The 11864-nt window shown below is 43.9% G+C and overlaps 2 protein-coding genes across 2 annotated transcripts in view; one reads left to right on the forward strand and one right to left on the reverse strand.

Moving 5' to 3' along the window:
* The window catches only part of taf1c (TATA-box binding protein associated factor, RNA polymerase I subunit C), a 32079-nt gene extending 23430 nt beyond the window's left edge, over positions 1–8649 (forward strand). The window contains exons 13-15 of the mRNA XM_036587642.1: positions 136–267; positions 1797–3293; positions 8035–8649. Of these exons, the coding sequence (XP_036443535.1) occupies positions 136–267; positions 1797–3289 (1625 nt within the window). The 3' untranslated portion in view covers positions 3290–3293; positions 8035–8649. The remainder of the gene's footprint in view (positions 1–135; positions 268–1796; positions 3294–8034) is intronic.
* On the reverse strand, positions 6048–11692 carry ccng2 (cyclin G2). Its single transcript, XM_036587643.1, has 8 exons — positions 11408–11692; positions 10398–10536; positions 9808–9945; positions 9376–9626; positions 8929–9007; positions 8731–8829; positions 8048–8250; positions 6048–6910 (listed from the first exon to the last, which is right to left on the reverse strand). The coding sequence occupies exons 2-8, from the start codon at positions 10500–10502 to the stop codon at positions 6784–6786; spliced, it is 1002 nt and encodes a 333-aa protein (XP_036443536.1). The 5' UTR covers positions 10503–10536; positions 11408–11692; the 3' UTR covers positions 6048–6783.
* Positions 11693–11864: the final 172 nt, after the last annotated feature.

Genomic DNA, 11864 nt, shown 5'->3' on the forward strand with positions numbered 1-11864 from the left:
ATGTACTTTGATAGGAAGGAAAGTGTTCGGATCTACTGACATTAAGCTCTGCTAAACTTGCTACCTCTCTAAAACAGGTGAACTGTGTTGCTGGTATTGGGATTAACTCACCGTCTGCATGTGTGTGTATTAAAGGGGGGCGTGAAGAGCCGTGCCGGGCACACGGCCCGGTTCAGAAGCTCTGCAGTCCGTGCGAGAGCCTGACGATTCGGCAGCTCCCCCACAGGCAGCACAAAGTGAAGGAGAGGCTGGCAGTGCCCGCTGCAGGTTGAATCTCGATCCATTACTGAATGTTTTTATGTACGTTTGATAAAATGTTTGGTATAAACTAAACCAGGGGTGTCCAATCTTATCCGCGAATTGTCGGTGTGGCTGCAGGTTTTCACTCCAAACAAGCTGGAGTTCACCTCGACTCACCTGACTCCACTCGTTTAATCAGTTGTTCTCAGTCTTCAAACATTTCATCAGGTGACCTCCTGCTTTGAAAACTTGGACACACCTGAACTAAACCTTTTCCTGCCTTTTAACTCTGCAGGCAGGTACAGTAGAGTGTACCTAGTAGGGATGTTGATCTCACTTAATCACACTGAATGCACTAATGTAACCAGAGGAACTGTTTACACAGTGCAATATAAACAATGAGAACAATACACCGTGCATGTTTTGGCGCATGAAAACATTTTTTTGCTTCTGGTACTTCACACAGCAGGTAAGAGTGGCCCAAAACTGATTTTCTCACCAAATTCAATTTTTTTTTGTTTGGCTGTTCATAATATCTTTTAAATGTGATCTGTATGTGACATCAGTCTGAACAGATCAGCTCCTAAACTGACCCACATGCGCAAAAGAACAGAGCGTCACGGCTCATCCAGAGGTAAACAATCACGACTGCCAACGAACGCCATTTGCTCCCGGAGGATCAGCTTCATCTTCACCAGCATCACAGGAGCCATCATGAAGCTTCACTGACTGACAGCTGGGCTCATTACCCTGAATGTGTTCGAGCTCACTGTAAAAAGGGCTCGGTCAGTTTTCCAGTTCGTGTCCTCGGATTCTTTAAACTTTTTTTTCTTTGACGCTGCAGCCTCATTCTCTTATGGCTGCGTTCGGCCATTTCGTTCGAAATCTATTCGAACATGGAGGAGTTGCGATAAGTCTCTCTAATTTTTTGGTACAGAAACATCAGCCTAAATGTTTGAGTCTCAGCAGTGCGAATTTATGACGAATGTCGAGTTGGATTGATGTAAAAGTCACTTGAATTCCTATCTGGCTGTTCAGACTGAGTCGCATGGCTGCAGATCGGATACGTATCAGATTTCAGCACCACATATGAAAGCGTCTCAAATCACAACTGAAAATACCAGATTCAGTGTGTTTATCTGTTCACACTGACACACAGACACACATCTGTGTCACATGTGAAGAAAAAGATTGGATTTGGGCCACTTTTACCTGCTGCACGACCGCAGGCTAAGAAACTTCCAAAATTATAACCAAACACCTGCTGTCTAAATGTGGTGTTTGCCTCTCGAATATTTTGGAAGAAGAACTGACAAACTAGATGAGAATAAGAATAAGATGGAAAAGTTTTTGCCAGATTATGTAAATGCATAATATAGCCAGTTGCCGATTGGTCAGTTTCAACTGATAGTTGTTCATGTTTTATACTTTTTTCAAATTTGTGCCACAGCAGTAGCAGTCACTCTGCTTCTTTCTTGTTATAAACTGATTGCATTAAGTAAAAATTGGTGATAAGGCAACTTTGAAAACTAGTGTTTGTTTTTTTTCCCCCTCAGGTCTAGCAGCAGCCCAGAATGAAGGCTTCCTCTCTGTGTTCCAGCTCACAGGAGCTGGAGACATATTCTGCCAGATGCTGAAATTACATTCGGACACCCATCCAGAGCCGTCCCGCAACATAGATTCAGTAGAATCGCTATCCAACCTGAACTCGCAATCTACACAGGTTTCTGAGGGACAGGAAGAATCAGCAGAGGAAACTAAAAAAGAGGGTAAAGAGCAAGAAGTGTCTGACAGCGAGTTGTTTTCAGACAGTGATTCTGAACGAGAGCAATATCAGCAGAGGCTAAGCCAAGTAGAAGTGGTCGTCAACGATGAGCGGGATTCCCACGCTTCCGACGCAGAGGAAGGGATTAGCCGTGAACCCTCTTCTGTCCCGGACTCATCCATGCGTTCAGCCCAGATCAACAGTGCTCGTCCAGTGAGGCCAGCGAGCCCAGAGACCGCAAGCAAGGAACTAAAGCTAATCTGGAAAAAGTGGCTGGCATCTCTTCTGGTTGAGGCCACTGCAAAGGAGCATTGCTTAGAACACTGGCAACTCAGGACCAGAGATATGATGCGGTTTAAGGTCAAATACAGAGACAGGCTTGAGGAGGATCAGTTCCTGAGCCTGAGGAAGGATCTGACCGACGCCATGAAGAATAGACAGCTGCTTATTCACAAGGGCACCTACCTGCCTCCTCTGGAAGTTGCCCCTCTTCCAGAAGCAGTGGACCCCTCGGACTGGCCAGATGATCTGAGCCAGCGGCTGACTGCCTCTTGGGGGGGTGACTGGAGTAACTGGTGGGATGAGAAGCTTGGCCTGAACCGGGACACCAAGATCGAGGCTCTGCGCAGAAAACGCAGGCAGGAGAAGCGAGCCAAAGCCCGAAACCGGGTGGCGCTTTCCGGAAGCTTCACCTCATCCGTCAGCTATCAGGACGATCTTTCCGGGTGGTCTTCGGGCACAAGCCAGTATCTTGGTTCGGACGGGGAGAGCTTCGTGAATTCACAGAGCGCTGCAGAGGATACCGCGCTGTCAGAACCTGAGACGCTTCCCAAGAGCCCAGTTACTCAGAGAAGACCTACAAGTCAGGCCACCGAGCGGTCGTCACCAGAATCCTTTAAATCTTTGAGAAGTTCTCCAAGTAAACCACAAGAGCAGGACTCTGCCATGGTCATTTCCCAGTCTCAGAACCAGGAACAAGGGCAGGCCCCTACTGTTGAGACTGACTCTTTGTTTTCTTCCTCGAAAACAGCGTTGAAACCATCGCTGTCCAGCCAGCAGAAGCCAAAGCTGTGGCAGCAACAGGACTACCTCAGCTCTCTGTTCGGCTCTCAAGAGCCGTCGCAGGATCCTGGACAGGTCGACGACGGCAGCTTGCCTGTTCACTCGGCTGCAGCCATGTCGCAGCGCCTCGGTTCATCGTATTCGTTGCGGCGTCCATCCCAACCCAGGGCGTCTTCACAGGCCTCCCAGCCTCAGAGGAAGAAGTCTCGAATGGGATTCTGAAGTGGTAAGTGATGACAGACTTCGGATACGTTCATGTGACGCTTTTGTTTGAAATTCCTCTTCTGTTTTAAACGTGAGATCACGCTCGTGGTGGGTAGGTTGCTTTCCAGAAAGCAAGATTTCTGTGGTGTGTGTTGAGGACTGAACTACAGTCAGGCATTGTTCGCACTTATCAGGGCATATCAGTCACTCAGGCACTCCAGCACTGTTCTCATTCTAGGTTAATGCTTTCTGATGTCAGAGCTGCGCAGTGAACCCACCGTAAAACATCCACTTTTCAAAGTATTTCCTCCGAAAGCCACGGAACGAGAGCATGCTGGTCTGGTGGCATTCAGAAAGCAGTGGCATTAAACCGTTTGTGAAATTCAATCAGAAAAGGTCGAGCAGTAAGTACATTGTAATAACAAGGTTGGCATTTGGTGGGCTGTTTCATTGCTACAGCTGAAGTGCAAGGTGATTTGATTGGACTGAGGCTTATGTGACGTTTCCTGTTAGTTAATGTTTTGTGTTTTTAAAGGAAGGAGTCAGCCAAAAATACTAACATTTGCTAATAAATAGAGAGGGTCTGACTGCAGAGCTGCAAGTTTACACCCACAATTTCACTCCAGCGGTTTCAGGCCAGTGGAGCACATGTGCAGGATGACAGCACGATTGTGCCATGTAAACAAAGTCCTTATAGGAAAGTTACAAGCATCCCATTCATATTTCAGCCAGTGGCCGGTGTTTTTATTTATAACGTCTCTGATGTGCTGGTTGGATTTGTCACCATGCATATTACTGTTCAGGAAGGTTTACAAAACCATCAGAAACCAAAAGAAACACTTAATAGTTTCTGTGGGTTTTTTTCTGCAGGGAAACATTCAAAAATTAGTTTGTTTTTAGTCTAAAGCTTAATATTATGCTCAGTTTAAGCTTAAGGTAAAGTTAAGTTAACTGAGCTAGATGTCTGATAACCCATTAGTTTACCCAGGACACATCAGCTGTAGTTTGTGTTATATTTTGCCTGTAAATATCTATATGCATTTGTTTTAACTTGAAGCTTAAAATATAACGTTAGCCCAATAAAAATTATGGATAGTAGGCCCACGTAAAATGACTGAAATGTTGATTAGCCTAAAGTTGCTAAGAAAAACCAAAACAGGTGTCGGCGCATGCACTGAATGCCACTGGCTTGAACCTGCTGGAGTGAAACTGCCTCTGCGGCTCTGCAGACAGATATTATTTAATTAATAAGGAGTATGCTGGTTATTACTATAGAGTTGCAAAATTTATTTGCTAATGTACAGAAAGTTTAACTCATGTTTAACAGAGGAAACCATGATGGAAATCTCTTTTTGGGGAATCCAGTTAGTCTGGAGCAGTAATAAGTGGCATTAGCCACGTTTACATGCAGCCTAATAATCCGTTAATAATCCGACTAATAACTCAATCGGAATAGAATACGTCCATGTAAATACCTCAATCGGAATAGTCTAGTCCGATTGAGGCCATTCGGAATACAGTTTCTATCCGATTGATCGAGGTGGGTAATCCTGTAAATAATCTGTTAAATAGAAGAATAATATCTGTGTAAACGCCTGTATCTGATTACATTCCCTATCGGAAAGTTTAAGTCCGTTCTGATCATGTTCGTCACGTCATAGTGAAAGTTTATACCGTTCAACATGGCGGAGCAGAAACTGGTCTGCAGAGGAGACGAAGTTTATGCTCTGATCTTTAAAAGACGGCGGTGGGACGGACGTCCAGCTTATGTGTCTCAGAACACGACGTCTTCCTCTCAGCCTTCTTTAATAAGGACATGTGAAGGACGTTTTCCTAAGTCTGACATCATTTTAAAGCGATTAGAAACACAAGCACTGCTCACTGCTGCTCATCTCACTCTGACTGGACTCACGTGATGCTGGTTGTCATGGTAACATCTACACTAAGCGGTTCACACATGTGCGTCACTTTGGATCTGATTACTTGTAGCGAACGTGTAAACGGAGATTTTCATCAGATTGTTGAGTAGAGTGAAAATAAACACCTCAGTCTTCATCTATAATCAGAATCTGTTCAATCAGATTGGAGAAAATCTTTGCATGAAAACACAGCCAGTGTCAGCATTTGGCAGCTCAGAGGTGAAGAATTCTGGAGCTACAAGACTCCAACAACATCTGGCTACGTGATGTTGGTCTGCTAGAGCTCTGGAGTCTTTGTAAGCAAAAGCAGGACGCTTCTCTTTTTCAGTGCCTGTGCTTTGTCAGGACTTGTGACTTGAATTGCTGTAGGCTTTCTGACATTGTAACCCAGCTGGTCATGCGTCATAGATTTCACCATGTTTGAAGAAACAGCTGAATGTTTTGTTCCTCAGCCTGCCGGGTTTGAGCAATGGAAAAAAGCGTCTGACAAACTTTGCCCTGGAAGGTGGTCATTGAGCAATCCATCTCCCTGCCCAATCACGTACTGCATATGGTCACTTAGGCTGCTTGTTTTTCGTTTTCAGACTAGCTTCATGATTTTGGGCATAGTGTCAGTGTGACCTGTATAGATTTTATCCATGTTATAACCACCTGCTTCAGTTTGTCAATGTAAATAAAACATAAAACTCAGATTCATTTTCAAAATATTTTTTAATGTTTCATATAACATGACAAAAATAATAATAATAATAAATAAGTTAATATCTACAAGGTACTATACAGTTTTTTGTTTTTTTTACATTATACAAATTTACATTTTTTTATATTGACATTTTTACATTTTATGGCATTTTTTTAAAAACTTTTTGACACACACACACATTCAACAGTATTACTTTGTTACTCCATACAGACGGCTAACTAAGCTATCTCAAGTTGGCAAGTGTATGTTACATCATGACACTTACATACCCATACATTCACCACAAAACACAACCTGGTTGTTTGTCTCTGAACAGGTCAAACACATTCAGAATGGTGCTGTAACCTTGTAGGGAGGTGCACAGCCCCTACTGACACTTCTCTATAACAAACTGTGCAAAGTTATGTGTACTTGGAGTATGTGTTCTCCCAGTCCATAGGTGTTCCTTAACAGTCTAAATCTTGGGTGCATCTACTGGAATGTGACGTATCTCAACATGCACCAACATACTAAAAACTACGACTAAAAAAAAATTATTTTTTTTTAAAACAATTTTCACTGAATTTCTGCTGTTTTAGCTGCCTGTTTTGTGCAATTCTGTTTAAAAACCACAAGAGACAAAGGAAAAGAGAAGGATCGACAATGGGTGTAGTAGGTGGAGCGACCCATAGTAAATAAAAAAACAGATCAAATTGGGTTCTTGAGTAGCTTATTGTGTGGAACCCAGGCACAGTGGCTCTTTTACTCGGGAGAGGTCTGGGTGGTTGTTGACGTTAAGATGGAAGCTAGAGTGACGTGTTAAGAGGCAGCGGAAGAATAAGCTGCCACTGTTGAGGTTCCTTCCTGTAGAACGGCCTCTGATTGGGTAGCTGCGCTGCTGGCTGGGCGGTTTAGGCAGACTGCTGTTTGCGGGCGAGTTTGCGGAAGTGCGCAGGGAAGTAGGGCCCCTCTGCGTCGCTGCCCAGCGAACTGCTTAGAGACTCTTCACCGGAGCTCAGCTCTTCAGTCCATTCCTCGCTAGGAGAGAAAGAAAAGCACGGTCAGATTAAAGAACTGATGAATGAAAGCAGTGACTGCGTTATGTCTAACATCGTCACTTGCTGGCTTACTGCTTTAATATAATAGTAAGATAAAACAATAATTAATTAATAATAGAAATTATTTCATGAACAGCTTTGTTTTCATGTTTTTCAAATGGATGTGTATACAGAGTACTTTGTGGCTCAGCCAATCAGATTTAAGCATCAGAACTGTTATTGCGCTATTTCCCTTTTACTCTTCCTCACTGCACATGAACACACCCTCCCTTAGTCACAGCTGACACTATGTACCTGCTGCCTATTGACTCATTTTTGCCTCAGCCTTCATGAAACATTGGTCATCCACCACACCTATGCTTGAATGTTTCCACAAATAGGTGGACAGGTATGCGATTTGAACTTGGGTGTAATTAAATCCACTAGAACCTAGTTACAGAACCATATGCTGACTGAGCAGGGGCATTTATGGGTAGGTGGTGCGAGGCAGGCTGTTGCTAGGTTATTAAGTAACAGTGGGGTAAACTGTGGTTGCTAAGACGTAACTGGTCACTCCTATCCGTCATACAACACTGATAGGAAACCAGATAGAGTGAGGAGAGGCGGGGCCAGGCTAGCGAGCTTCACCAGTGCTGACTAGACGAGGCGAGGCTGTGACGTAAGAGTGATTGTATGAGCGTATAAGCACGTACAATGCCAGTGTTATGACATATGATACTTGAGTTGGGTGGTTTTAGGCAACTAACAATCCTGAACTGAAACTGCAAGCATTTAGAGGGTGAGCTTTGGATTCCCCTAGAAAGAACATGTAATTGACTGTTTATGTTGAGAATGTTCTGGGATTTCCCTTATGTTTCTCTTCCCCTGATGAAATTTATCAGAACATTAGCTCAGTCACAACTACGATGCCTCTCAGTTCTTTTGCTTTGAATAGCTCTATTGTACATTCCTAATACTTGTAGCGTGATGTGGTTTTGGATAAGCACAGGATTAACGTCTGTTTAAAGAACGAGCAAGTAATTATGAATTAATGGTCTCAACCAAGGGTCTCTGTGCGCCTGTGAATAGTAAGAATGCCTCTCTTTTCTCTCCCTTTGTGTCCAGGTGAGCGTTTTACCTCTCGCTCTCGTCCCAGCTGGCCTCTGGTATGGTTGGCAGGTCGGGGACGCTGTAGTAGCTGCTGTGGAGGTTCTGGGCGGTTCGGCGAGAAACGATCCACACCAGCTTCCTGTGGTCCGGTTTGGAGCACTCTGGGGAGGAGTACTGCATCAGGCACTGTCCCACCAGCCCTCTCCACCTCTGGAGCTCCGGCTCAGAGATCTACACATACACAGACACCACCAGGAGAGACGCGCTGGGTTACATAACATATAGGGGCAGGAAAGTTCCTGGTAACCTACACTCACTCAGTCTATGGGAGTAAACTGATAGACCACTCTACAGCTCTGCCATGCCTAAGGGCTCAGTATGGCTCCCGTGACGTTACAGAGCATGCCAGTAATGCTTCGTGCCCCAGAGGATGCTTAGATATATTTTTAGAGGCAAGTCTGAGTGAACTTGAGGAGCTTGCATCACAACCAGGGGTCAAAGACAGACTTAAATGTTTGCCCTACTTTTTCTGTTCTGAAATGTTTGGCAGAAGCTTTTTTTTTCCACTCACATATAATTAAACTGAAATCATGATCGTAAGACCATGATTGTCATATACCGAATTAAAAATGCATGTTATTTATTTTATCTGATTTACTGCAGGTGTATATTACAGGAGTCAGCAGGATTTAAGCTTTGATCACAACATACCCGTAAATGTCTCTGAATGCGCTGGCCGATTTCTAGCAGGTCAGAACACTGCAAGGCCTCGATCTCCTGTGTCAGGAGGGACAAAGCTAGCACCGATGGCTAAAGAGAAAGGGAAGCGGAGGTCAGAGATAAGTGTCATGGTTAAATTTCAAAGCCCCTCGGGCCTTATTTTGTTTGGTTTGGTGTGTCATTACTCACTTTTGCTTTGGAAAAAATGATCCGGCAAAGGCAGGCTTTAAGCTGGGCTTCCAACTTGTCTAGATTCAGGATTTCTTTCCTGGAAAAGAAAAAGATGCTTATCAGGTGCAGTTCAGTCACTAAAATAAATGCAATATATAATATTTGGGGTAATACAGGCAGGTGTTGCATAACACAGGCTGTAGTGGAACAGGTGCTATCTCGGCTCTCTGGTATATGGCCGCCTGTGCAGATAACCCTCTAGTGTGTGATGAGGTGACTTTAGAGCATAATGACCCACATAGCGCTGAAAGCTCAAAGTGCACTGCTGCGTTCTGCATGTCTCTCTACACTGTGCATGGTGACATTGCAACTCTTGGCCATTGTCTCACATTTATGAGTTCAATTTTTTACTTATTTTTTTTATGTTTTTGGCAGCGTCACCTTGTCAGGAACCCCATGTCTCACCTGTGTGAGGTATGTGACAGTGCAATTGCGTGGTACAGGTGTAGGAAGGTTAAGGCTGTGACGGCTTTGAACTGGAAGTTGAGCTTCTCGGAGATGATCTTCTCCATCCTGCTGAGGTCGGACACTGTGAACTTGCACTGACCGATGCGGATCAGCTCGTGGGTGGACGCGACGTCGCACTCTGCCTCGACTACTTTGGCGGCAATGTGGAGACAGCCAATACTGATGCAGGCCAAATGTTTGGGTTGAACCTGTATGTAGACAGAAGATACGTGTCAATTCAGAAGACAACCTAGAGGCCCTGGATATCTGATTATAGCAATAAAATACAATGAAAACACCAAATCTGTTGGTAAAAAGGGGTAAATTTGCTAACATTTTACAAGTTCACTGAAGTTCATCTAACTAAAATGGGAGGACTTTGACGTGTACCTTCATCAAGGCTAGGAACCTGTCCAGCAGATTAACAGCCAGGACGAAGGTCTGAGTGCTGTAACCAAAGAAGCTGGTCAGGCTCCAGAGGTCTTCGACTTTGGCGTCGCGACATTTCGCTGAGATTCCCTTCCCCTGCTGTAAAAATGGAAAGGATTTCACGTTTAGAAACATTGACTTAATTTTCCAGTTTCACAGTTTAAACTGTTGTCAGTAAACAAACTGACTAATCGGAGGAAAAAATCCTTACATAATAGTGATTTTAACTATCTTGCTCAGGTGTTACAAAGGCAGTTATGCTAAAAAAAGCTTTTTCCAACTGGTTATTGCTGAAATTCAGTTTCAGTGAAACAAAGTGAAAATGAAACATGCTATTTTCTATAAATTAACTTCCAGGCCTATTGTTTTGGCCAATAAGAGCAGAATATCCATTTTGTTCTGGCTTGAGGCTTAAACACTGAGCAAGCTGACCGCCAATTAGTTGTGATATCACATTTACAGGACATGGTTTTAATTATTCCACTCTTGTAAACTCTGATTTCGATATATCAACGATTAATCTTTGAACCCTGTGTCCAAACAGGGCTTACCTCAGTGGTGGACTCGATCAAACTCAGTCCTGACTCCTTGGGAAGATACTTCGTCTCCTGCTCGAAGTTCACCTTCAGTTCCTTCATCAGTTTGAAGGCCTCCATGTCGAGACTCGGTCTTGTTTAAGCGATTCAAAACCTTTTGAAAAACAAACAACAAAAAAAGAAACCAGGATCGTAAATGTTCTCCTCCCTGGTTGTGTTCACTCAGAGGGCGGAGGGTGGAGACTGGCCCGGCCCACAGCCTCAGCTGGGACTCGGGGTCAGATTTCGCCCGTCATCGCCCTTCGTACAGACCAAGAATACACCGAAACTGCAGCTATAAAAACGGCAGCAAAGCAAAACAGTAATATACCACAAAAATAAAAAACAAAAAGGGGCTATAGGAATGTAATATTGAGAATAGATGGGTTTCTCCTTTTGAAATCGCTGGAAAAAAAAACAGCTCGTCGTCGGCGGGGGAGGGGCTCAGATTTTCTTGGCAGCAGAGAAAAACCACAATTTGTCCGTGTAAAACGAACCAAAACAGCCAGAGTTGACCAATATGTTTACAATTACAATGCAGATTAGACTCAAAACCTGTACAGACAACGGCAACTAGCACAATTACGAAGCTTAAGTCAGCTTGTTGTTCGAATTTTCCCGTTCCACCTTAAATAGCGCCATTTAAGGTGGAACGGAAAAATTCCAACAACAAGCTGGCGAATAGGAAGCCGTCTCCAGCCTCGTAACACAATTCAATCCTGTATTGTTTTCGTGACTAAATTAAATATAAAAAAAATAAAATTAAGAGTCTTAACAGGATTTATCGAGAGAAAGTAAAACCGTTGAAAAGCTGTCGTTAGCTTCGCCCAACTGATGAACGCGAGTAAACAGGAAAGATTTAAAACCCTCGACACAAATCCCTTCTGGTGGACACAAATGCCCTTAACGTTGATGTTACACGACCCACGGCTGCTGAAATATAAACCACTCGTAAATTTAGACGTAGTGACACAATAAAAACTCACCTGAAATGTCAAACGGACATTGTTGTCTTCTCGTCCTTCTCTGTTTCTGTTTCGGACTCTTTTTCCCTTTTGTTGATGTCGCCCGTTGCCCCGCCCCAGTGTGACGTCAGTGAGGGTCGAGCCTGCACGTAGGAAATGTACTATTGATTTTAAGCTCTCAAAATGACATATTTTATCATTTTCTCCGTCCATATACCCTTTATTATAAATTTAAATGAAATCAAATACATGTTTGGATTATTTTATGTTTGAATTCGCAGCGGCACCGTTTCTGAACACGGTCGTTTAAAGGGGCTATTGACACGGCCGCGGACCAATCAGGTCATCGCACTGTTCGGCGTTCAAATAGTCCGCCCAAAATTCTCGCTCCTCATTGGCTGCTCTCGGCCGTGTACTCGTCCACCATTGGTCCGATTCTCATTGGATGCTCCTTTGTTTTCTGTTAGTTATTGTTCGT

This window comes from Colossoma macropomum, unplaced genomic scaffold (genome assembly GCF_904425465.1).
Source record: "Colossoma macropomum unplaced genomic scaffold, Colossoma_macropomum, whole genome shotgun sequence".
NCBI classification, from domain to species: Eukaryota; Metazoa; Chordata; class Actinopteri; order Characiformes; family Serrasalmidae; genus Colossoma; species Colossoma macropomum.

Excerpts from the sequence above, each read along its gene's own strand:
- ccng2 (XM_036587643.1), bottom strand. The coding sequence starts at position 10,502 with ATGGAGGCCTTCAAACTGATGAAGGAACTGAAGGTGAACTTCGAGCAG. Across the intron at positions 9,627-9,807 it reads GGTTCCTAGCCTTGATGAAG|GTTCAACCCAAACATTTGGC; the intron begins GTACACGTCAAA and ends GTCTACATACAG. Across the intron at positions 8,830-8,928 it reads TCATTTTTTCCAAAGCAAAA|CCATCGGTGCTAGCTTTGTC; the intron begins GTGAGTAATGAC and ends CTTTCTCTTTAG.